The sequence below is a fragment of the Pecten maximus genome, chromosome 4, assembly GCF_902652985.1.
Source record: "Pecten maximus chromosome 4, xPecMax1.1, whole genome shotgun sequence".
NCBI lineage: Eukaryota > Metazoa > Mollusca > Bivalvia > Pectinida > Pectinidae > Pecten > Pecten maximus.
In genome coordinates, this window is record NC_047018.1 from 32,952,624 (window position 1) to 32,980,016 (window position 27,393).

Consider the following 27,393-nt stretch of genomic DNA (forward strand, 5'->3'; position numbering starts at 1 on the left):
GAAAATGGTGATGTAAAAAAAAGATGTTTTGTGAAAATTCAAATTGCCCTGCATTTATCATCCGTCTGTCCGCAAAACATCCTTGTTATTTTCTGAAAAGTACTGCAGAGATATTCCTCAATCTTCATGCTTAGGTTACCCTTGGTCCTTGGTTGTGCCAATTCAATTTCTATTTTTGAACTGAAATGGCCGACAGGTGGCCATCCAGGATTTTGGGAAATAAAGATAATATCACTATTTCTTAGTTTTAAAGGGATATTTCTCTCTAACTGCATGTGTAGGTTCTCCTTGTTCCCTAGTTGTTCCAATTCAATTTTGATTTTTAATGTCTGGTTGCCTTTGGCACCTGCCGTTATAGTCGTGGTGGGTAAATTTTGTTAGTCACACTTTTGTTTCCAACTAACAACTTCTCCTTTCTGTAATACAAATGATATATATCCGCAGCCTAATATAGTTCCTATTTTAACAGCAGCATACATGCCATATTTTCAGGAGACCAATAAGGGAGATTGATGATTATTTGAAGGGAGTTTTGCCTAAAATAAGGGAGATTTGTGCGCGACATGAATATCAACATTTTTACTCAATTTTAAAGCAATAAACTAATTTTAAAAGTGATAAAGAATATTTATATTTATTTTGGATATTAATCATATTGTATATGCAAACAACAAAAAGCTGTATAAGGTAAAAAATGCAATAAGTATACATTCAGATTATGATGATATGAAATTATTTTTTGATTTTTTTTATGTAACACAAAAAGTTTCACAGCTTTATGCATATTACATAACAGCATTTGAAAAGGGTATATTATCATTACATGTAGCTAAAGATTAAGACAAGCAAGTTAATCATTTATCAGTTTGGATTTTCTTAAAATTAGAAAGCTTGATCCACTCTGAGGGAACACATCAGTTGTAGAAATCACCATGAAATTTCCTGTGGGATCCCTAATGTTGGACCATTTAAATGTAAAAATATTCCAAGTGTACAAGTGTATACATGAAGTCATGAGAACTGAAGATGTTCATGTTAGGAGACTGCAGTAAATCTTATCATGATCATTCTAGATTTTGTATATTGTCTCTGTCATGGATGGTACAGTCATTGTAAACATCATGATTGACCACTACGACCAACAGATGTGCTAATTTTGATAGTTTTCTAAAAGAAAATATCGGGATTTCATCTTGCTATCACTGATCCACGATACACATCTTATATGAAAAACACGATACACATGTTATATGAAAAACACGTGTGATTTTACGTCTGACCAGGCTCTGTATCAATTACCATAATCAAAGTATGGTCCTAAAAGAAAACAATAATTCAAGTCTGTAAGCGACTTGCCTTTATTTCATGGTGATAGATATTCTAGATCAAACATTACACTAGCCAGAGCTTCGTGTGAAAGCCATGTCCAACAGGTGCCATTTTGATTGAGTGATCACGTGAACAGATGGATCACGTGATCGCTAAATTTAGCCAAATCTCATTAAATCTCGCGAGAAAAACTACTGAATTGTAAACAAAAATGGCATCGGCAAAAACACCGGACGGAATTACAAAATACGGGAATTTGGGCTCTCCTCCCGGAGGAAATAAATGACTTGAAAATAAGGGAGATTTTGTCTCACGCCGGGAGGTATGGCATGTATGCAGCAGTTATTGACATGATTTAACTGATGGTTCCTGTGTTTATTGCAATGATTTAAAATTGAAATCTGAATGTTTGGTGTTTTAGATTATAGATATAAACATTTTCCTCATCAGTAAATGCAATTTTGTTGGCGTATGGTTACGTAGTTCTGTCTCAATCCTGCCTTGAAAACGAAAGTAAAAAAAATCAGTTTGTCATGGAAATTTACATGCGTCCACAGAGAAACTATCCACATGTCTAAGACTTGTATGTTCATCCTGAGTTCATATGCAGGAACATTTCATATAAGCCTGAAACCAACCGTGTTTACGTAGTCAAATGTTTGCAATTCTATAAATAGTTTTGCAGCTAAACATTCCACGGGATAACACTTCAGCTGTCACATGATTAATCACGTGATCATCACTTATCGGCCAAAATGGCGGTTATGTCTAATGTAACTAAACCAGCGACCGTTTGCAGTTTCATATTTATTTGTATGTCGCTAGAATACGCAACAAATATCAACAGGAATTGAGGACAAGTTGTAACAAACTACATTGCCTTTTTTCATGAGGATTTTATAAAATAAGATTATTATTTGTTTATTTGAAAAGAATCTAAAGATTATGATCCGTGACTGATGTACTGGCATCTTGTTTGTCAAAACTGTATGCGTATATATGTCTCATCGGACAGCGTGACCGACAGCTCGACCGTAGTTTTCTATTGGAGATGAAATATTTGTATTTTCGATGTTACTAGGGGTCATAAAATAGATGTTTGCTAAGCCTAAATAACATCTTATAATATAAATAAAAAAACTTAGGCTGTGTACATCTTGGATTTTTCTCTTCATGTTGTACATAACTGTTAATGACTGATTTGTCCTTCAGTTGATTTTTTTCAAAGTTTACAAGCAGCTTTGCTGGTTCAGAAGTATATCGATAATCTTTCACAAACATGAAAAAATGAATAAATATATGTGTTTTTTTTACTGACACAAATAAAAGTAATTTTTTAACTGATTAACAGTAAAAAAATGTAAGAAATACATTTTTGAAATTTATATTAAACAAAGAGGGACATTTCCAGAATGTTGCATTTTGAGGATTTCCATTGTAACAAAGCATATGCACTGTTGAAAAATGAACATGAACATTTGAAATCATGAACAAAAACATCCTGAGAAGTTATGATTCTGACAAATTGTAATAAAGACTTAAGATTAACCTGTATTTCACGTAATAATTGTAAAAGGACTTTTGGAGGGCAGTGTATATAACTATTATAATTTCACATCTGGTAGAGGATTGTAATTTGCCAAATTGTCTTGTTTCAGATGTCAGAGCTTTTTCTCACTGGTTTGGGATGGGGCCTTTTTGTCTCATTTTGGGGAAAAAAATGGTGAATTGGGAAAGATTTTTCCAGGAGTAAACTGCAAATTTTGGGAATTTGGATTAAATATGTAATAATTTCAATTGGGACGGGGGCCCATTAACGGCCCCAAAAAGCCCTCAGAAAAAGCCCTGGATGTCCCCCATTTTCATTTACAATCACACAATTCATGTGTTTTCATGTTTCCAGGTGTGAAGGCTACTCAAGGATTTTGGTCACCTGAGCACATTGCCCAATTTGAGGATATTGCTTTGGACCAGAACTTCACGGCTGTGTTCCAAGACTACTCTGGAGAGGCAGAGGACCTGTACACTGTGAAACTAGAGAACCAGGCAGGGGAAGATATTAACCTTAAGTATGGCACCAGTACCAATTCAATCTGCAGTGAACAGCCTGGGCGTAAGGTGGCCTTTGGTAAAGGGATAGATATGAGAATAGAGGTACAACAGGACAATGAATGGATAGACCATGCAGGCAATGACTCCCAGCGAAGTGAGGGCAATAGATTTGGAGGCAGATCTGGAGAAAGAGGTGGAAGTAGAGGATTCAGTGGTGGCGACAGATCAGGAGGAAGTGGATTTGGAGGTGGTGATCGATCAGGAGGATTTGGAAGTGGAAACCGATCTGGAGGAAATAACCAAAATCACAATGCTACCGAAGAACGAGGATTTGGTAATCGATCTAGAGATGGCAACAGAGGAGGTGGATTTGGAGGACAGAATCGTGATGAAGACCGTGGAGGTGGAGGAAGATCAAATGATCGAGGAGGTGGATTTGGTGGACAGAATCGTGGTGATCAAGATCGAGGAAGTGGATTTGGAGGAAGATCAAATGATCGAGGAGGTGGATTTGGTGGACAGAACCGTGATCAAGATCGAAGAGGTGGATTTGGAGGACGATCAAATGATCGAGGAGGTGGATTTGGTGGACAGAGCCGTGATCAAGAGAGAGGTGGTGGATTTGGAGGCCAGAACCGTGATCAAGATCGCGGTGGTGGATTTGGAGGACGTTCAAATGATCGAGGAGGTGGATTTGGGGGACAGAACCGTGATCAAGATCGTGGCAGTGGATTTGGAGGACGTTCAAATGATCGAGGAGGTGGATTTGGTGGACAGAATCGAGATCAAGAGAGAGGTAGTGGATTTGGAGGAAGATCAAATGACAGAGGAGGTGGATTTGGTGGACAGAACCGTGATCAGGATCGAGGTGGTGGATTTGGAGGAAGATCAAATGATCGAGGGGGAGGGGGATTCGGTGGACAGAACCGTGATCAAGAAAGAGGTGGATTCGGGGGAAGATCAAATGATCGAGGAAGTGGGTTCTCTGGTGGAGGATTCGGTCAGTCACAGCAAACAACTCCTGCAAATGATGAATGGGATACTGATGTTTCTACTGTGGTCCCAGAGAAACCAGCTTCGACTTCTGCAGCTCCCAAGAGTAGATTCAGAGGAACTAGTCAAACAATAAACACGCCTTCATCCTTATCATCGGATCAGAAGTCTGATGCATGGTCACGGCGTGTCGGAAGTGTCACTTTTACCTCACAGAAACTTGTGGCCGATACATCATGCCAAGTGTTTGTTGTGTATACTAACAGTCCAGGAGAATTTTGGTGCCAGCTTGCAGACAAAGCCAGTGAATTGCAAAGCATGATGGATCAGATGAATGAACATTACAATTCTTTATCCCCAACCAAGTCCTCTATTGATCAGCCAGAAATTGGTATGCCATGTGTTGCTAAATATTCTGAGGATAAACGTTGGTATAGAGCAGAAATCTCCAGCTTTGATGACAAGAAGTTAGAAGTGCAGTTCATAGACTATGGCAATTCAGAATTTGTTGACTTAAAAAGTGTGAAGCTCATTCAGAAAGAATTTACATCCTTCCCACTTCAAGCCATTCGCTGTTGTTTAAGTGGCGTGAAATGCTCTGAATCAAAATGGTCAGATAAAGCCATAGAAAGTTTTGAAACTTTAACTGCTGACAAAGAGTTGGTCTGTGCTGTCAAAAGTCAAGTGGGAGGTTCCTACCTTGTTAACTTAGAAGACGCCTCGGGTGAATTGGATGTTGCACTGAAACTACACGAGGCTGGCCACTGTACATTGGCACCAGTTGGTTCAGGGAAACTGCAAAAGGTGGTGACGAAGGTGCCATACCCAGCTCTTCCAATCGGTATAGGTGCCAAGATGGAAGTTTATGTTTCTTGGATTGAAGATCCATCTATGTTCTGGGTACAACCAGTGGAAAACCAGACAATTTTGGAGGAATTGGCAGACCAAGTGCAGGAGGAGTACACGACCGGACCTTCTGCAGACAAGAGAGTCTCAAAGATATCTGAGGGTATGGCTGTTATTGCCAAGTTTTCTGAGGATGAAGTATGGTATCGGGCTGTGGTCGAATCAGAAGGAAAGACAGCTAGTGTAAGATTCATTGACTATGGCAACACCGACTCCGTTGCTGTAGACTCGTTGAGGATGCCGTCTGCGTCCCTGATGGAGGTTCCTGCCCAGGCCATTTATTGTAGTCTCGCTGATGTCAAGCCCCTTCAACCAGGCAGTTGGAATGTGGATGCTAAAGACATCATGGAAAGTATGGTAAAGGAAGCAGTCAGCTGTACATTCAAAGAAACCATGCCGAATGGATTTAGTGTGGATATTGTTTCCAATGGAATAGGTGTTGCCGAGGAACTAGTCAGTGCAGCTGTTGTCAAGAAAATATCGCTAGAGTCAATGACGAAACCAGAATCGCCACCAAAGGATGTACGAATATCCCCTGGCAGGTCAGAAGCTGCAGTCAGTCAAGGAAGTGTCAAACAGAGTGTCAAACAGAGACTTAATTTTGCCAAAAATGTCACACTTGACAGCGGATCAGTTGAGTCTGCTTACATATCTCAGGTAAATTCCATATCGCATTTTTATATCCAACTTGCAAAACTTGCTGCTCAACTGGAAGTCTTGATGGAAAAGCTTGACAAGACCTGTGGGGCTAAGTCTCGACCATCCATGATTGTACCTGGTATGGCGTGTGCTGCCAAATTCAGTGGGGATGAAATGTGGTACAGGGCTACTGTTGTGGAAGTCAATGCTGATGATGCTGACGTACTGTTTATAGACTATGGAAATTCTGAAGTTGTGTCGTTTGACAACATCTGTGAAATCTCGCAGGATTGTCTCTCTCTGCCGCCACAGGCTATACAATGCAGTCTGAAGAACTGCAATGAGATTGCTGACGACAGTGCTGTTGACAAGTTCACTGACATGACTATGGATAAGGAAGTGCAAGTTTATGTGATTAATGCTGGAAGCCCTACTGTTGTGGACATCTCTGTTGATGACACAAAATCACTATCAGATCTGTTAAACTCGAAATCCAGTGCATCAACCTCCAGTGCATCAGTGGGGAAAACGTTACCAGCCCAAATCATTCCTACAGATCCTAACACCAAAGTGTTCACAAGCTATGTTCATTCTCCGTCCATGCTGTACCTACAGCTGGCTAGTCAAGAAACAAACTTAAATGACTTGAGTACAAAGTTGCAAGCAGCCTATTCAGCAAATGTCTGTGATATTTCTGTGGAAGATTTGAAGAAAGGATATCTCTGTTGCACAATGTATGTTGAGGACAATCTATGGTACCGAGCTGAAGTAGAAGAAGTCTGTGGTGACAAATGTCATGTACTGTTTGTAGACTATGGTAATTCAGAGGAAGTGGAAACAAGCTCCCTGAAAGTTCTTACTCCTGAATTTATGACGCAGCCAGCTATGGGATTCAGGTGTGCACTTGAAGGCGTTGTACCAATCAAAGAGAAGTGGTCTGAAGAAGCCAATTCTCACCTGGAGAGCTTGGTGATGGATCAAGAACTGACCTGCAAATTTGTGTCCAACACTACTGTCAGTCTGAGAAGTGAGGATGGGGATGTTGGTGAAGATCTGGTAGCCCAAGGACATGCCAAACTGGTCAAAGCAGAAGAGCTGAAGTTTTCAGAACAGGGTAAACCTGAAGGCCAGGTAACAACTTTTGTCTCCCATGTGGAGGATGTGTTCTATATCCAGTTAAGTACAGATGAAGATAAATTGGCTGAACTTTCAGAAAACCTTCAGACATTGTGTGAGCAACACAACACCCCACAACCTGAACAGATCACAGAAGGGTTACACTGCTGTGCCAAATTCTCGGAAGATCAAGCTTGGTACCGAGCAACCGTTTCCAAGGTTACTGGACAGAAATTTACTGTACGTTTTCTTGATTATGGCAACTGTGATATAGTAACATGTGAACAATTGAAACTTTTAAGTGAGAAGTTGTTAACACCAGAATTGCTTGCCTATCCAGCTGTGATTAAAGGTGTTGGTAGGATGACTGAGGAGCAGCAGAAACTCTTCTCCAGTCTGACAGAGGATCAGGAACTGACCACAGACTTCTTAGAGATGACAGATGACGGCCTGAACCAAGTTACCTTGACTACCAGTGAGGGCAAAGACATTGGTCAGGAGTTCTGGACAGAGGAAGCTACAGGTAGGAATTTCTAAAACTCTTTGATATGCTTCCATTGAGGTAGCAGGTGTAGTGTGGTATAATGGTGTGGTTTTGTGGTGTTTGTGATTATATATATAAGGAGGTGCCATTTTCTCTATAAACATTATTGTGAAGAAATCAAAGAGAGATGAATAATGAATAATGAAATTTGTCAATTCTACAAAAAATACGTATTAAAATAAATCATGAATTTTTTCTGAAATTTAGAAATTAAGATAACTGTCTGTATATGTACAAATGACACCTCCTTAATTCCATATTGGATTGGGTGTGTACTGTGTAATGTACTATTATATTACTACATCTTTTTTTACTCTAATAATATATTACTGACTGGCTTGATATATACTTACTCACCGATTTTATTTTATTTACATTCTCATTATCTCCACAGGCTTGAGTCAAGATACAGGAAAATGTGTTTTTTCTCTCAATGTCATATTTTACAAGTATAACAGAATATCAATATTTTTCACAAGTGTAGGATCAGTAAGTTGACCCCTATTTTAAGAAGTAAAAAGTCATACATTAAACACCATCCTGTCGAAATTATATCATTAAATTAGGAATGATAGCTGCAATAGTTTTCATTCAAGTATATCAATTGTTGGAGCAGTCATAAAGCAGTATGTTACTGTGAACTAAAGGCTGTGATTACTCAGTTGGATAGATGTTTTGGTCTACCTAATATCAGATGAATGGTGATTTGTGTTTCTCGTGAAGCTGAGAAAGGGACCGATCTGTGCTGTCTTGGTTGTGTCCTTGGGCTAGACACTTTACTCTTATTGCTCTGGATGGCCTGTGATAGGTTTCTGTATATTGTTCAGTGTGCTAGCCACCAGCTACTGCAAGGATACTCTTATTGCTCTGGATGGCCTGTGATGGGTTTCTATATATTGTTCAGTGTGCTAGCCATCAGCTACTACAAGGAATGTCCCTGGCTGTTCCGTGAATTGATGATACCTTGGGAACTGGCACAGCACAGCATTGAGTGCTCAAATTAATAGTTTCTTGTAGTTGAAGGCAACATCAAGGACAGGCAAGAATAAGTAAAGTACTGATACAAGCTATAACTCAAAAAGTTTATCCATCATTGTATATTATATATGAATATACACACACACCAGTAATTCTAAAAAAAAAACCACATACACACTGGAGTCCTTCATATTTTATACTTCATTGCAAGTTAGAAATCCACAAATGGTAAATAACATGTTTTCAGTTCACTCAGCATCACATTTTGTTAATTGATTAAATACACATCAATTATGGGTCTTTGGTGAGGTTAATATGGTGTTATACTGAACTAACTTGCTAGAATCAAATGTTGACAAGGGCAAAGCCTGAGGTCAGTATTTTAGATTCTGCCAGGTTAGTATTAAACTGTGACATCATCAATATAATATTGACCCAGACCAGTACTGGTATTCCTAAAAAAAGAAACATTAGGTCAGTATCTCAAAATATTGACCTCCACGTGACATGTTTTAGCCAATGAGAATTGAGGTAAATCTAACTATGATATTCATAATGATGAAATATTTTCCTGTAAGGTACATGTACATATATTGTGAGAGTACATGCGTAAACATACCCTTGAATTGTCCTTTGTATCATAGCTGCTCTTGACGAGGCTCTACAAGGCGACGAGTCATTCATAACCTTGGACAAAACTGGATACGTTGAGTCATCATTGGAAGGCCTTTCTTCATCCCATGTTGAATGTGAACAGGATAAAAATGAATCTGCAGTTGACTTCACAGAATGTGTTCTAGAGCAAGGTAAATGTGATCCTGATTTTACTGCAGTTTTTTGTGGTTCAGAAGAAACTGTTGTTGATGGCATCCAGCACTTAAGTTCTGCGGTTTCTGGTTGTGAAAAGTTAGCAGCCACATTAGAAGTTGAAACTGGAATTTGCATTGAGAAATCATCAAAGAAAGAAAGTGAAGGCTTTGAAAGTATTGAGATATCTATGAAAGACATAAATGAAGTCACTGATATGCACAGAAATTGGGAAGTTGAGAAAACTGTTAAAGAAATTCAGCATTCAAAGGAGCTTGAAATTGAACTAATGGAATCAAAACTTGCCATGGAAATATCTTTTGAACTAGTGGATGAAGAAGAAACGGCAAATGATGAACCATTGGAGTCGGTAGAGGCAGAAATATCTCATGAACCAGTAGAAATAGTTATAGAGGCAGAAACATCTGATGACTCTGTGGAGACAGTGATAGAGTTAGAAACATCTGATGAACCAGTAGAGATAGTTATAGAGGCAGAAACATCTGATGAACCAGTAGAAATAGTTATAGAGGCAGAAACATCTGATGAACCATTGGAGACAATGATAGAGGCAGAAACATCTGATGAATCTGTGGAGATAGTGATAGAGGCAGAAACATCCGATAAACCATGGCCAGTGGGGATAGTGATAGAGGCAGAAACATCTGATGAACCAGTGGAGAAAGAGATAGAATTAGAAACATATGATGAACTGGTGGAGAAAGAGATAGAATTAGAAACATCTGATGAACCAGTGGAGAAAGTGATAGAGGCAGAAATATCTGATGAACCAGTGGAGATAGTGATAGAATTAGAAACATACGATGAACCAGTGGAGCCAATGATAGAGGCAGAAACATCTGATGACTCTGTGGAGAAAGTGATAAAGGCAGAAATATCTGATGAACCAGTGGAGACAGTGATAGAGGCTGAAACATCTGATGACTCTGTGGAGAAAGTGATAGAGGCTGAAACATCTGATGAACCAGTGGAGACAGTGGTAGAGGCAGAAACATCTGATGAACCAGTGGAGACGGTGATAGAGGCAGAAACATCTGATCATGATGACCCAGTGGAGATAGTGATAGAATTAGAAACATACGATGAACTGATGGAGAAAGAGATAGAATTAGAAACATCTGATGAATCCGTGGAGACAGTGATAGAGGCAGAAACATCGGATGAACCAGTGGAGATAGTGATAGAGGCAGAAACATTGGATGAACCAGTGGAGACAGTGATAGAGGCAAAAACATCTGATGAACCGGTGGAGACATTGATAGAGGCAGAAATATCTGATGAACCAGTGGAGACAGTGATAGAGGCAGAAACATCTGATGAACCGGTGGAGACAATGATAGAGGCAGAAATATCTGATGAACCAGTGGAGACAGTGATAGAGGCAGAAATATCTGATGAACCAGTGGAGACAATGATAGAGGCAGAAACATTGGATGAACCAGTGGAGACAGTGATAGAGGCAGAAACATCTGATGAACCGGTGGAGACAGTGTTAGAGGTAGAAACATCTGATGACTCTGTGGAGAAAGTGATAGAGGCAGAAATATCTGATGAACCAGTGGAGATAGTGATAGAGACTGAAACATCTGATGACTCTGTTGAGAAAGTGATAGAGGCAGAAACATCTGATCATGATGACCCAGTGGAGATAGTGATAGAATTAGAAACATACGATGAACTGATGGAGAAAGAGATAGAATTAGAAACATCTGATGAATCCTTGGAGACAGTGATAGAGGCAGAAACATCTGATGAACCGGTGGAGACAGTGATAGAGGCAGAAACATTGGATGAACCAGTGGAGACAGTGATAGAGGCTGAAACATCTGATGAACCAGTGGAGACAATGATAGAGGCAGAAACAGCTGATCATGATGACCCAGTGGAGATAGTGGTAGAGGCAGAAACATCTGATGAAGTTGTGGAGGTAGTGATAGAGGCAGAAACATCTGATGAAGTTGTGAAGACAGTGATAGAATTAGAAACATACGATGAACTGATGGAGAAAGAGATAGAATTAGAAACATCTGATGAATCTGTGGAGACAGTGATAGAGGCAGAAACATCTGATGAACCGGTGGAGACAGTGTTAGAGGCAGAAACATCTGATGAACCGGTGGAGACAGTGATAGAGGCAGAAATATCTGATGAACCGGTGGAGACAGTGATAGAGGCAGAAATATCTGATGAACCAGTGGAGATAGGGTTAGAGCCAAAAATGTATGATGAATCAGTGGAGATAGAAACAACTGATTTTGCTGAATTCCAGGCCAATTTACCAGGGATATCAGTTGATTATTCAAAATCCACAGATTACCCAGAGACACTGGCGAAGACCAGTCTTGATGATGAACTAAAAAGTGTAATATCGGAGTCCCTGTTGGGATTAGAGGATGCTGGTAAGAAAAGAATAATTTCAAAGATTGGTCTCGTTTATTTTTCTGAGAGTTTTATTTACAAAAAATGCCTAGAAAATTATGTTGTTCATAGATCGGAGATGACTTATACATGCATTTGTGTATACATGTACATTATACTGAACAGCATATGTAATACTCTTGATCAATGGAGCATTTCAATTAGATTTTGTATTGGATACATGTACATGTGTCATCATGAGAATAGAGGAGATACTGGTATATATTGTAATATATTATGCAATGATCTTTGGCTAGTCTTTCATAATCATACTGAAAGAGATGAAGTTACAGGTAGACTTTAACATTAACAGAAATTGGAGCTTTAAACTATGATTGAACAGTTTTGATGGATTGGATATTCATGATTAACCTATGCATTATACAGAATGCAACTACAGAAAAATGTTCATAAATTATTTGTTAGAAACTAAAAAGGTTAGAATGCTAATGCTAATTTAATCATCATTAAAACAATCAAAGATTGTCATTAAAGGTTTTGTTATAACAAGAAAAGTCTCAAATACATGTAACAAACTTAAGCTACAGCTGATGAAGTTCCATGTCGGGTTATATTATAATTCTTGTTTATCCCAATCCTCCAGTCTCCTCGGTCACTGAACGATCTGCACATGTTGATGTCCTGTCCCGTTGTGAGGGTAACTCTGTTTTGCGATTTGATGAAGTTGGTGAGAAAATACTTGTTCGGCCATTTTGTGGCAAGAGTTTTTTCATCCTACTTATACTTTCTGTATTCAGGATACTCAGCATCCTTATCAGTCTAAAACATTTATAGCATTGATTTTCAAGAGATTTTGTACAGTTTTAAGGCTTTTAAGGTCACCTGATCGAAGTTTCAAATGACCTATTCTATGTTCCTTTTGTCTGTTGTCTCTCATGATAATGTGTCCATAGAAATTTACATTTTCCGCCTCTCAATAACCAAGAGACCTATAGGTTCATGATATTGGGCCAGAAGCATGCTTGGATAGAAAGCTACCAAGTGTTCAAAGAATAGCCTTGAACTACATTCTAGGTCACATTGGTCAAATGTCTTAAAATCTTTAAACAATTTCTTCTGCATAACCAAGTGGCTTTAAGTAATGATAATTGGCCAATGGCGTGTTGCAATGAAGGGCTGCGAAGTTTTAATGAACGACCTTGACCTAGTTTCTAACTTCCTATAGTTCAAATTTAAGGGCACAATGTGTTTAAATATTCAAATGTCTTATGCTATGTATCCAAGAGATCTACACATAAGGTCATGATATTAGTCAATTAGCATGCTGGGATGAATGGCTACTTAGTTTATTGAAATGAACAAACCTTGATCTACTTTCAAGGTCACAGGGGTTATCAGATGTGTAAATGTTAGTTTAAAAGCAAAACAACATATTAGAACTCAGAGCCACTGGCATGTTGTTTTTTCAAATAAGAGGAAAAGTTATACAGAACTTTGTTAGTTGAAAATTTTACTTTTAATCATTTATACAAGCAAACAAGTCCCTATTTGATCGTACGTGGTACTGATATCTGGAAATTTCTAGTAGTTTATTTCAAACAACTTAATGAAGAGTGTACCTGTTGATTACACTGCCTTACCTGACATGAGTATCCTGGATATATGTTCCTTCCAAGTGTTTTCACTGTTTCACTAATATTACTACATTTTGTTTTTGTTACAAAAAGATATTTGATCAGAATAATGGAAATTTAATGATTTTATATAATATTGTTGTAATTGGCATTATGGAAATAGTCTAAAATAAGTATTATGGAATTTGTGGTAGTTGTAAAAAAAATCAGAACTGATCAATGTCTTTAAGAGATGTTGCTGCATGAGCTTTTGCCTGATTTTACTAACAATATTCTTGCTTTCAGGTCTATTCTTTTCAGAGACAAATTCGCCTGAGCAATAAAGAAAATGGTTGATAGGTAAAAGCTAGCATATACTGTACTTGCAGCTTGCCTGATGTGAATTTACATGCTCATTCTTTAAAAAACTAGGTCCTTAGCAAGTGTTCCTAGACTGGCCCCTGTTTCTAGAATTATAAAATTGAGTTTTATGAATTTGGTCTCTAGGATATGTCTTGATTCTAAGTTTCAAACTAAGCGGGAGATAATCAAGTATAAGAATTTAGCAAGTAACAATTCTTACCAAAAAATTCTTAAGGGCTGGTGGCCAGTCTAATGATCTTCTGACCTTGACCATGACCTTTGACCTACTTTAAATTTTTTTTAACCTTGGCCATGGTATGTTAACTGTGTAAGCTATGACTTTCATATCTGATGCATGTTCCTTGTCACAAAACCTTTCCATTGGTATACGTACTACCGATACATCTGTGGACTTTGTGACTATGACAGACTGCACCTTTAACCTACTTTTGAAAATTTAACTGTTTTAGATTAGGAATCAAGACATGTTAAAGATCTATTAAGAAGATACAGTGTATGACGGGGTTAACAATGGCTTTCTAGAATCATGCCCCATACTGAAGTATGAAGTATCATTACTAGGTCACCTGGTCCGAAGTGGTGGGGATTCAAAAAGCTACAAATGTGATGGTCAGGCCCTCTGGGCTTTTTTTCTGTGTATGTATACTGTATATAGACATACCTGCCAATATATACCATACAGTGGAATCAGATGCAACATATTAGCCAAGTGTGTTTTTATGATACTCTCCTTTCTATTTAAGGGGAGTATTGTTTTTAATACACATGGCTAGCAAAGGTGATTTTGGTAAGATCATGTGGTAGTTTAGAACTGGGATCATTCTAATTTAGTATATTGCTAATTATCATATTTATATGCTGTGTGGTTAATCCTTGTGTATTTGAAATCAAAGAGCACCATATTAATTCTACTAAGTAATACTGTTCTTGTGATTCTTATAGCTGTGGATGACAGTAGTCCTTATTAGATAAAAAGTGCTGTTTTTCAAAGGCAGACAACTCTGTTTAATTGATTATATAATTAATTCCTCAATATTTGTTATATTTAGATGGAACAGAGACATCAGCCAATGAATGTGGCGATGCTTCATCCACAGAAACGACAGACGACCTTGGAAAACTGACAAACATCGTCCTTGAGGAGGGAGATCGGGTCCAGGTGACGTGCAGCCACATCAACTCACCAAGCTCCTTCTATGTCCATCTGGACAGGAACAAGGACACTTTAAATTCCCTTTGTGATGAAATGTTCAAATTATATTCTGAATATGAAGGAAATGATCTAAAAATGGAGTCTCCAAAAGAGGGACAGGTGTGTGCAGTACAGTACTCCGAGGATGAATCGTGGTACAGAGCCAAGGTATTGGAGGTGCTAGGATCGGACAAGTTCAAAGTGGAGTTCCTGGATCATGGAAACATTGAGGAATGTTCCGGGGATATGATCAGGAAGCTTCTGACCCGTTTTGTAGACCTACCTGTACAGACCATGCTCTGTACCTTGGGTGGAGTAAGATCTGTTGATGGCCCCTGGAGTGAGGAAGCACTGGAACTCTTCAGCAAACTTTTAGGTGAAAAGTATGTATATACCTGGTACTGACATTTTACTTCTTGTGAGAAATATACATTTTTTAAAGACTGATGAAAAGATTCAATACAGGTCAATTAGTGAAATTTTCATAAGACATGTAATTTTCCAAGTGATAGAATGTTTAAGGGAATGAAATTATTCCATTGAAACATATCACTAGAAATTGGACTGTCATGGCATAGATATTTGAGCTGTTGGTATCTTTTACTACTGTGAAAAAACATTGTGGTGCACTCAAGTGTTAGTTATTGGTGAATTAAAATAGGATTGTGCAATTTAATACACAACTGCAATTCCCGTAATCATTAACGGAAGCCTTTTGATACGAAAAAATATTAAGATGATAAATTTAAAGGTATGCATACATGTTTTAGGTCTTTCCCATTAGAGGATTAAGTTTGAATTCTGTTTCCATTTGAAATGTTCTCAATTGAATGGCCAATACTGATATTGAAAATCTCAAGAAAGTAATTATTTGGGGGAAAGTTCCCCTACATTGTATCTAAAAATGTACGTTAAATGTTTGTTCAAATGTAGGAGTCTGTTAGCGGACATAATGTGTGTGAGCGATGACAATGCCTATATCGTCCAGCTGTTTGACATGGGGATTCTACTCAGCCAGAAGTTCATCGATGAAGGCTATGGAGTTGAGGCATCCACGCCGACATACGTCAGCAAGAAAACCAAGCGAGTGTTTTCTGATTCCACTCCACTGAAGGTCCTGGATTTGAGTGCTGATATCTCGGAAGACTCAGAAGATGATAGGTGAGATTGTCTTTAAACCTATTAAACTTTTTGTTTGTCATTTTGTAAATTAAAGTGTTTTGTGTAACATTTGTTGAAGTATCCATAGGTGAAAGGAACCATTTTTGTGTAACAGCTGGTCTGGCCACCAATAGAATGGAGGGGAAGGGCCCAAAAGGGATATTACAGAACTGATTAGCCATTTAAAGTACTTCTTCTGAATGGACATTTTATCAAATCTGGTGTGGAGGATTATTGGGTGAATAAGTTTCAATGTTGTATTAGAGGGCCTAGCCCCCCTGGAGGGGGTGGAGCCCCTTGGTAGAAAAGATGATTTTTCTAAAATCTTTCTTCTGTATATAGATAAAAGGTGCAAACTGGGAAAAGTGTTTGTAATTTAACTTAAATGAGAGTGTATTGCCTTAATCAGAGAAATAATATCCAGGAGAGCAATACAGGCCCTCTGGGATTCTTATTTTCCCTGTTACCATCGAAAAGTAAAACACACAAGATATATATACAGTGCATTCCGCTTAATCGGGTTGCCTATTTGCGGGGGCTTTTTACCCGATTAACCGACTTACCCGATAAGCCGAAATGCACGTCGCCATCTTGGATTTGGTCCGTAATGGTTGTCAGAGTTGGGTCGATTTTGGATGGAAATATTTGCGTTATTATTGTTAATAAACGATGTTTTTGTTTGTGCTTTTACTAATGTCAAATTGTCAGATTACTATTACTAATTGTATAAAAATGTGTGAATTAAAATAACAAAACCTTAATGATTTTCTTATTCGCGGCACAGTACAATCGTAGCACCTCAAATCAGGGGGTCATACATCCCTATTTCATCCATGTGTTCCTAATTTTACATACGATCTAAGGACTCGCCGACAATTACAGCTAAAATCATTTATGTTTATCATAGAGACATTCTTACGTTCGCTTTGAAGTTTAAAATATTCCATATTATTTCCAATTACCAAAGCACAGAGATCGGAGAAACCGAGTTTATTTAGGTCGTTTCCTGTGGTAATTTTATACGAACTTGACACTGGGAGTCACTGATAAAACAACACGAAATCCAATGTATTGTTTTTTATTAACCAGTTCTAATCCTTACCTGAATAGGAATTATGAGCTAACGTCGGGCGTCTGTCCTTTTACTGCTCGCTACCGATTTTTAACTCACCTGTGTACCGGTGTCGTCACATTTCCCCGTGGCGAACCCCTCACTTTGGATTCGCCACATACAGTAAGCGGCGATACCAATCGATCTGTAGTAATGTCAGACCCAGGTCAAAACCTATTGTTTTGGTTTCTGCTTCGAAGATTTTACATCCCAGACGTAAAAGTTTAATTGTCTAGTCGCTTAATTATGCTTTTAAAACCCCATTACGTTTTGCCTGCTTCTGACTCTAAAAATAACATTTAATTTTACCAACAATTCTTAGTCGACTTCCTGTTGGGGAAAAACCACACGAGGCAGAATCAACAACAACACAGTTCTGAACATAACAAAACCCCGACATAACATTACCGTTTAAGGTAATATTTAACCGTTTTTTGACGTTTTAACCATCAAAATTACACTATTTGTTGATAAAAGTCTAAAACTTAAAGAAATACGCGATGACTTTCGTGAAAATCGGAGCATTTCAATTTTTTGTCCCGATTGTTCTATTCGAATAACCGAAAAATACGACTTTTCCAACCCAATTAAACGAATTTTTTTAACATGATTTAGGAGAAAATGGTTTTGGTTTTTGAAATTTTACCCAATTAAACGAAATACCCGATAAAGCGTTATCCGATTAAGTGGAATGCACTGTATATATAAATGTATCACTAGAAACTTTTGCCAGTGTCTATTGTACCTTCAAAATGGGGCCCGTGGTGGCCGAGTGGTTAAGGTGTCCCAACACTTTAACACTAGCCCTCCACCTCTGGGTTGCGACTTTGAAACCTACATGGGGCAGTTGCCAGGTACTGACCGTAGGTCGATGGTTATTCTCCAGGTACTCTGGCTTTCCTCCAATGCAACCCAAAACCTGGCACATCCTGTTAATAGGACGTTCAACAAAAACAAACAAACAAACAAACCTTCAAAATGTGTTGTACACAATACCTTGCCATGGCTTCTCTAGAGTAAAACAAGGAAAGTTGTTGAATCTATCCCCATAATGAGAAACCAACCAAAGTAAGATGTAAAATCACTTAATATAAAAAAGTGTGCTAAAATAAATTGAATTACTGCATAATAATTGTAATTGTTTTTAATAAAAAGAAACATACACGATTCTTTTTGAATGTTGACTTTTGATTAAAGTGTTATTATATAATTAATAATAGGTAAATATTGAATGTGATACTTTGCCAGATATTTAATTATTGATACTTTTCATTTTAAGGTACCCATCCCTGGAGCTCAACCAATCTATGGACTGTAACTGTTGTGTTAGTCATGCAGTCTCCCCTGGAAAGTTCTGGCTGCAGTTGTCAGAAAAACAGGAAGATTTACAAAAGTTCATGGATGGAATGCAAGAAAAATACAGCAAGGAGAAGCCACTGACTTTAGAGCAAATAAAATGTGGCAGCCCCTGTGTGAGCCGGTACAGTGAGGATGGACGCTGGTACCGAGCATCGGTAATGGACAAATACGATACAAATGTACTGGTCATCTTTGTGGACTATGGCAACTCTGAAACTGTGACACCATCTGAGCTGCGGGAAATTCAGTCAGAGGACATGTTGTTTCCACGACAGGCATTTTGCTGTCGTATGAAAGGTATCATCCCAGAGGCAGAGTCTGAAGGTTGGGAGAAGATTGCCTGTAGTAGACTTGAAGAACTCACATTTGAAAAAGACTTGAAAGTGAAACTTTGTAAAGCTTTGCCAAACTCCTGTTACGAGGTTGAGATGAGTGATGGCGACGTTTGTCTGACTGACACTCTCGTACAAGGAGGCTATGCCAGGTTCTCTGAGGGTGATAACAAGGTAACTGTTGAGAAGGAACAGATAGCTTCAGATGATTCTAAGGATGATGAGGATTTCCACAGTATTAAATCAGACTCTGTAGACATGCTTGATCTGGGGCCCTTCAAACCATTGAAGGTGAATAAAGATGAGAGTTATACTGCAGCAATAATGAACATCAAGTCACCAGGGTGTTTTTATATACTCCTGGAGGAACCAGGTTCAGAGAAAAGAGCAGAACTTGTCACGAGTATAAAGCAGTATGTGTTTGACCATTCTGACGAGGTTCTGTCATCAGATGAAATCATTAAAGGCACTGGCTGCCTGGCCAGGATGGATGATGGATTTTACGGGCGTGCTGTCATAACAGAAACAAATGACCAAAATGTGGAGGTGAGGTGAATCTCAGGGTTTTCAGTAGACCAGAAAATTTTATCTCTGTATCTGTGATTTAATATGATACAAGTTAAGACAATTAGTCCGCCATATGTATTAGTGTTGCAGAGGTTGGGGATATTATAATTTTCCTCATATTTTAACACTTCAGGCTTGTTTACCTGTGGAAATCTTACTATGCCCCTGCCACCAGTAGTTGGTATAGCATGAAGATAACCCATCTGTATGTCTGTTACAATCTGATTAAGGAATATTTTACTATGCAATTCATAATAGTGACAGAATACTAATATCTTATATTTTATATGAAAACATATTTTGAAGTTGAACATCAATGGTGTAAAACGAAAGGAAAACTTTCCTCCAAATTTTCAGATTACTTTGCTAAACTTTCCGTTTAGGTCATTTACATGAAAGCAGCTGGAACATGTATACATATTTCACAAACATCTAGTATTAAAAACAATTTTCTGGCTCGATATTTTTTTTTATTCAACCCAATTTAAGTTATAGCGGATATTTGTTGGATATATATCTCGGAGATAATTTGATGTTTGTTGTATCAGGTGTACATGATAGATGTGGGTCTTCACCATTGTGTGGACAGTGCCTTCCTCAAACCCATCCCAAATGATATGCTTGACCTACCAGCCCAGGCCATCACATGTAGTTTGGCTGATATTCAGCCTATAGAAGGGGATGGATGGTCTGAGGACAGTATCAGTGGCTTTCAGGGTAAGCATGGAATGTTCTTTCATCTTATGTTTGAAATATAGTGAAAGGTTTCATATATTTCTCACAGTAAAATCACAATACATATGTTGTATTGTCCTGATGAAGACGGAATTCATTTTCAGCTGAATTTTAATAGCTGTCATATCCAGTGATGTAATGGATCTATTGAAACAAGAAAGGATTCTGAACATTTATATTTTGGAAATGTGACATTGTTCCAACATTTTGTCTGCCATTCATGTATATTTTCTAATTGTTTCGGATCATTGTATCCTTGTTTTGTTTAAGTTCTTTGAAAACGAATTGAATATTGAACGGGAGAAATGATGAATATGGCTTTGCAGAAAATATAAGATGTATATAAAAAACAATTGTAACTAAGAAATGAATTCAGTGCTACCTAATAGTATGTTATCTGATATCTCCTGTAACTTTATGATTTATTTATCAGTGATGTTGCTCTGTATGACTAGAGCCCTCAATAAATGTACAGATTCAGTTGAAGGTCCATAATGTAATGTGAGATTTTATTGTGTATTTTGTAGCATTGTCATCAGAGTATGACCTAGTGTCCCTTTATGTTGACCCCCTGACAAAACATGACGGCCCACCATACAACGTCACCATTAACGCAATAGGAGCCAAGGAACAGGAGATGTTGAACATGCAAATGGTGGAGCTTGGCTTTGCTGATTTCATACCTGGGTCCACTTTAGAGTCGGAGGCATTGATGGATGAGACTGGTACATTTATTGTTTTATGTTCAAGTTCACATCTTGGTCAAATATGCTCAAAACTTTTACATATCTAAAAAGTTGTGTTTAGTGGGCGTTCCAATTAATAGTTAGCAGAGTATCTCTTGTTTAAGGTATTTGACCAATTGATAGAGTAAGATTAATCAATTAATGGAGTAAGATTAATTAATTGATGGAGTAAGATTAATCAATTGATGGAGTAAGTTTAATCAATTTTTGTCAGAAATGCCTGACCTCATGATAAAGAATATTAGCTGATTGGTAAAACATGTGAGAAAAACTTGCCATAATTGATCTCTTGATTGTAGTTTATTATATATAATGATTATATATAAAATACAAGTGTCTAGATGACTGGAATGGCACAGTAAGCACCTATGAAGGAATGTGAACAAATGTTTAAATACCAAAGAAAGATAATTAAAACCTAATTGGTCATTAATTGAGTAGACAAATCTAATGATCGATCAGGAAATTTTCACAAATTACCATCATTTAGTTGTGTATGTTCTAGAACAATGGTGCAAATATGAATCCCAAAAATTTACAGCGCTTCTAGTATAGAAGACTAAACGTAGATTAAATAAACAAAAATGTTCTATTTTACAGAAGTCTCCTTCAATGAGCTTTCTTTGTTGAAAGAAAATTCCATTGGGAGTGATGATGAAACAACAGGTAGGTCAAATGATATTAATGAATATGACATTAACAGAAAAATGCTCTTCATTTGAAAATAAAACTACATCAGTATCTAGGTTATGTACATGTTTAAATCAGATAAAACATTACATGCAGAGCAAGCATTCTCCATGCAGTAGAGATATAGGCCTTTAGTTAAAATATACCTCTTTAGTGATTATTAGCTCAGGGCTCTTATTTCTATAATATTTTAAAGTAAATTATCCAAAGAAATTCTATAGGTGATACCCCTAAACAAAAACTGGACTCCCAGGGTGGGCTAGATATTTTACTGGAATAGCCCTCACCGGTTATGAGAAACAGTGAGCTAATGCTATACCCCTGGCATCGGCATCCCACCCCAAGACTTACAAGTTTTTTGAGTAACTTTTTGGAAAGCTTGAGTCCAAAAGTACAGACCTCAAGCCCTTCTTATTTGATTTATACATTCATTAGAGATCTAGGAATGATATTATGGCAAAATCATGCAGAAAAAAAATTGTGATTTTTTTTGCATTTTACCATTTTGTGGACTTTTTTTGCACCAAAACCCACTTTAAAGTTTTTCGAAAGCTTGCAAGTCCAAACTTATACACCTCATACCGTGGTTAGTGTGGTTGCTGCTGCTGCTGAGCTCCACAATCATTGATGGCACTTATTTATAGTGTTTACTCTTGGCATGAGAATGGACCCTAAGGACTTAACAGAAATGTTCACCTCTTGGCGTGGATTTATATAGTCTCACCACTTGGCGTAGATTTATATACAGTCTAACCACTTGGTGTGGATTTATATACAGTCTCACCACTTGGCGTAGATTTATATACAGTCTAACCACTTGGCGTGGATTTATATACAGTCTAACCACTTGGCGTGGATTTATATACAATCTCACCACTTGGCGTGGATTTATATACAGTCTAACCACTTGGCGTAGATTTATATACAGTCTAACCACTTGGCGTAGATTTATATACAGTCTAACCACTTGGCGTGGATTTATATACAGTCTCACCACTTGGCGTGGATTTATATACAGTCTCACCACTTGGCGTGGATTTATATACAGTCTCACCACTTGGCGTGGATTTATATACAGTCTAACCACTTGGCGTAGATTTATATATAGTCTAACCACTTGGCGTAGATTTATATACAGTCTAACCACTTGGCGTGGATTTATATACAGTCTAACCACTTGGCGTGGATTTATATACAGTCTAACCACTTGGCGTGGATTTATATACAGTCTAACCACTTGGCGTGGATTTATATACAGTCTAACCACTTGGCGTAGATTTATATATAGTCTAACCACTTAGCGTGGATTTATATACAGTCTAACCACTTGGCGTAGATTTATATACAGTCTAACCACTTGGCGTGGATTTATATACAGTCTAACCACTTGGCGTGGATTTATATACAGTCTAACCACTTGGCGTGGATTTATATACAGTCTCACCACTTGGCGTGGATTTATATACAGTCTCACCACTTGACGTAGATTTATATACAGTCTCACCACTTGGCGTGGATTTATATACAGCCTCACCAATTGGCGTGGATTTATATACAGCCTCACCACTTGGCGTGGATTTATATACAGTCTCACCACTTGGCGTGGATTTATATACAGTCTAACCACTTGGCGTGGATTTATATAGTCTAACCACTTGGCGTGGATTTATATACAGTCAAACCTGCTTAATTATATATATAAGTGATCACCTGAATTCAGTGACTCCCTCTAATATGTGACCATATTTTCCCCTCCCAATGTTATTTACTATACTAGTTACCTGAACCTGGATTAAGAGACCACCTGTCTTATGTGAACTTTTTATTACCTCCCTTGGAAGGTCACATAGGACAGGTTTAACAACCTGCAGTGATATTTACATCCAATTATGTAATGGGAAACTGACAATAGCATGAATACTAACTCTTTTGGAATGGTGGGATAAAAGATGAAAAATTATTTATAATTCTAGTATATAGTTATTTAGAGAAAGATTGTATTTTAAAAATAAAATAAAACGGTTATTAACTGATACAGAAACAGGCATCAGATTAAATAAATCATTTGTGATTGTAACTTTTACTATGGCAGTGTTTGATAAATTTCTGAACATTGTAATGAGCCTTATTGCTGAATGTTCTTTTGTTCCAAGCAATACTTTCAATTTTGCTTTTTTTTTTTTTTTTTTTTTTTACATCTGATTAAAGTTAACCTGATCTGAACAAATGTATACAAAATTATTGAATGTTAAAAGGAAATATTCATATGTTGGCCAGATATTGACACCTCGAAGATGACAATGGAGGAATCTGTACTGGAAACAACAGGAGCCTCCGACAGTTTCTCCTTCCTGTCTGGAACACAGCTTAATAAAATCCGAGGTATGTCGGGTTACACTGTTCGTATTTATAGAACTGGACTTTGATGGGTCGAAAGTAGCTCACACGATCTCCAAATGAGGAAGATTTGAAATCACATTTATACTTGAAACCTAAGTTTTAGATAAGGACTTAAATCATCAAAACTATATTTATGAAGTAACACTTGATATTGATGTAAATGATATTGATCATATGAATAAGAGAAACACTTAATATATTACAAGACTTTGCATTTCATTAAGAAATTTGTGACATCACATCCAATAATATCAAAATTCTCCATATTGATAGAAGTCTTTGAAGGAAAAGTAAAGGATAGACTCCTTACGAAATATGAAGTCTTCTAACATGTGTGGTTGAGTACAACAATTGCTAAAGAAACAAAACGTTTCCTTCACAAACTTTGTTCTCATTATACAGAAAAAAACAAAGAGGAAACAGATGATGAATTCTATGATGCAGAGGAGAAAGAGAATGAAAGTAAAGAGATACAATCCAATATTGATGAACTAGATGTAGATGGATCAACTGTTGAGTCTAAGGTAGATGACATAGATACTCCTGAAGAAAAGGATTCAGTGAAGGAAGAGGAAACTGTTAATGAAGAAAGTACAAATAACAAAGCAGAGGAGAAAGATGAAACAAATTCAGATGAGAATGTAGCAGAGGAAAATGCAAATACTTCAGATGAGGAGAAGACTGAGAAGGAAAGTGAAAACACCATAGAAGAGAAGGAAGAGGAAGGAGACGCCATCAAAAAATCTGTAACAGAGGATCTTCAGAACCTCTCTCTAGTGGATAACAGAGAGAAAGATGATAATAAAGATAACTCTGACGAGGGTGTAGAGGAAAACGATGAGGATGATAAAGATCATTCTGACGAGGGTGTAGAGGAAAACAATGATAAAAAAGATCAATCTGATGATGGTGTAGAGGAAAACGATGAGGATAATAAAGATAACTCTGACGACGGTATAGAGGAAAATGACGAGGATAATAATGATCATTCTGATGATGGTGTAGAGGAAAATGATGAGGAAACTGCAGAGTTAGAAAGCACCACCGAGACTGTGACAGCAGAGGAACAGCCAGGAGAAGAGTTACAGAAAGCAGCGGTCATAGACACAGAGACGGTGGAATCATCGGAGGAAACCTCGAAGGAGAACTTTTCTGAAGACAGGGCAAACAAATCCAGAGAGGATGAGAATTCTGGGTCAGGTCATACAGGAGACCAGGAGCAAGCAGTGGAAACAGACAATGATGATGAAAAAACAAATACTGGGACAAGTAAAAAATCAGAACCGAGAAAGGAAAAAGATGCAGAGAGTGATAGTGATATTACAATAACCAAGGAGCATGGTGCCGGTGGAGATTCGAAGGAGAAGTCTTGTAAAGCAGAATCTAGTGGAGAGCTGACACAACAGGAAGAGTCATGATAAGTTGGGGAAGATTTGTCTTGAGTTCCGATGAAAGAATTAGATATCAAGACATTTTATGTGAAAATATGGTTGTGTGTGTTTTTTTCTCTTGTTTTTCTTTATTTTTTTAATGATATGACACCAGGTACATACTATTAGAATACTGTACATGCCATGCTGCCTATGTCTGTATGGAAACCGGCACTTTTATATATCTATGCACACTTGTTATAGCAAAATATCTGCTTGTCACAAATTAGATGAATATTACTTTTAATAATTTTTAGTTTCAGAAAAGTCACACAAAAGGTTCAATCAATTCATATGTATGATTTCTAGTAATTCAAACCATGTTACAATTTTGAGGTAACGGTTATGAAATTGTTTTGATTGATAACTGTTTTTTTAGGTGCTGTGCAACATCCACCTATAGCTTTCCTCACAGACTTTTGCAAGGGCAAATTCATTTAGAACTCTGGAAATCAAATGAACTGTCGTTTATTTGAGTTCTATGAGTTATATGTGTTCAGGATTGGACCAAATAATTTCTTTCCAAAAAACAAACAACACACTATCCCTTTTCGTGAAGTATTTCTGCATCTTTCAACAGAACATTGATGCAACCACAGCCTTTTTAAAGTTTAAAATAAGATTATACTACTTGCTTTTCTCCTTTTTTTCGATCCCTTATGCACAGCATCTATGAATGGCCTTAACTTTTTTTCTTTTAGTTTTCAATATGACAAACTTTATGCTTCACAATGTGGTTCTTTGAGAAGCCTCAGTATGAAAGTAATATTTAAGATGAAAGAGTTTGTTTCTGACACAAGTTCACTTAAGCTGTTGATATACCAACATACACTCTTTGTCTCATGTATGCTCCAGGTATATTATACAATGTATAGATATATACAAATATAGACAGGTACCACGCCCCTGAGACAGTTCTGTCATTTTACAAAATTAGTTTCACTTCCTGTTTGTATTGAGTATATGGATGTATAGGAAAAGTATCTAGAGGTTCACATTGACACAATCATCTCATTTATTATTCTTGTATACAATATTTGATTTCATTTTATAACAAGTTTATGCTCAGTTTTGATTTTTATAAACATGGTTCTTATGACCGGTTTTGATCAATTGCAGTCATCTATTAACCATGATAGCTCTCATAACGTGTAGTCTAGCAATGTTAAAAGTATATATTTTGATAGGCAAACTTGATTTTTTGTGCCATGTGTACATATATATATATATATATAATGTAATCATTGTATCACTTTGTATTATTGTAGGAAGTCACACATATAGCCAGCTGTGTATAACTGATAACTGTTAAAGGGGCATTCCTTTGTTTGAATGAAGGTTAGGTCGTCAAAATTAAACTTACTGGAAAATATGTCTTTTTTCCCAAGTAGTTAAAGTTATAATCTTTACATTAATAAGGCAATTTTACTCTCAAGATAAACCAAAGCTCTTCCAGTATCAAGTTCTGAAATTTTTTTAATCAACCCGAAGTATCGCTTATTACTACAAAGTATTACATACAGTATTTGTATACAATATGCCTTTTTCGGCATAGCCGTATAATATTCTTTTGACCCTGATATGATGCGGACAGGTGGCGTTACTGGTCAAGATGAAGTATGTGATTGGTCAATGTAGCGGTAAATGCAAAATGCAGACATGCAGTTAAAAATGAAACAAAAGTTAAGATTGAATGCAAGCTGAATAAGTGGATGTATCTTTTCAAATGACACATTAATAAAAAATCATATTCCTGATTCAAATGCAGTCTTATTATTACCAAAAATGATTCAAACTGATAAAATTTTGTTATCCGAGCTGAAACGCATTAGTTCGTTGATTTATTTCACCAGCAGTTTTACATTATAACCACCAGCATTAAAACTATGCTGTTTTATCTTTTAAAGAT

The 27,393-nt window shown here is 37.2% G+C and overlaps 2 protein-coding genes across 2 annotated transcripts in view; both read left to right on the top strand.

The window, feature by feature from the left end:
* The window catches only part of LOC117325879, a 36,296-nt gene extending 9,250 nt beyond the window's left edge, over positions 1-27,046 (top strand). The window contains exons 5-13 of the mRNA XM_033882378.1: positions 3,233-7,558; positions 14,811-15,336; positions 15,887-16,114; positions 18,505-19,462; positions 20,032-20,200; positions 20,746-20,943; positions 21,565-21,630; positions 23,932-24,036; positions 24,457-27,046. Coding sequence (XP_033738269.1) covers positions 3,233-7,558; positions 14,811-15,336; positions 15,887-16,114; positions 18,505-19,462; positions 20,032-20,200; positions 20,746-20,943; positions 21,565-21,630; positions 23,932-24,036; positions 24,457-25,472 — 7,592 coding nt within the window. The 3' untranslated portion in view covers positions 25,473-27,046. The remainder of the gene's footprint in view (positions 1-3,232; positions 7,559-14,810; positions 15,337-15,886; positions 16,115-18,504; positions 19,463-20,031; positions 20,201-20,745; positions 20,944-21,564; positions 21,631-23,931; positions 24,037-24,456) is intronic.
* LOC117325880 (protein P200-like) lies at positions 7,577-12,479 on the top strand. The gene has a single exon (XM_033882379.1). It carries the CDS (start codon positions 9,555-9,557, stop codon positions 12,105-12,107), a length of 2,553 nt encoding a protein of 850 aa, XP_033738270.1. The 5' UTR covers positions 7,577-9,554; the 3' UTR covers positions 12,108-12,479.
* Positions 27,047-27,393: the final 347 nt, after the last annotated feature.

Bases quoted from the DNA above. Each gene is read 5' to 3' on its own strand.
- LOC117325880 (XM_033882379.1), top strand. From the start codon at position 9,555: ATGAAAGACATAAATGAAGTCACTGATATGCACAGAAATTGGGAAGTT.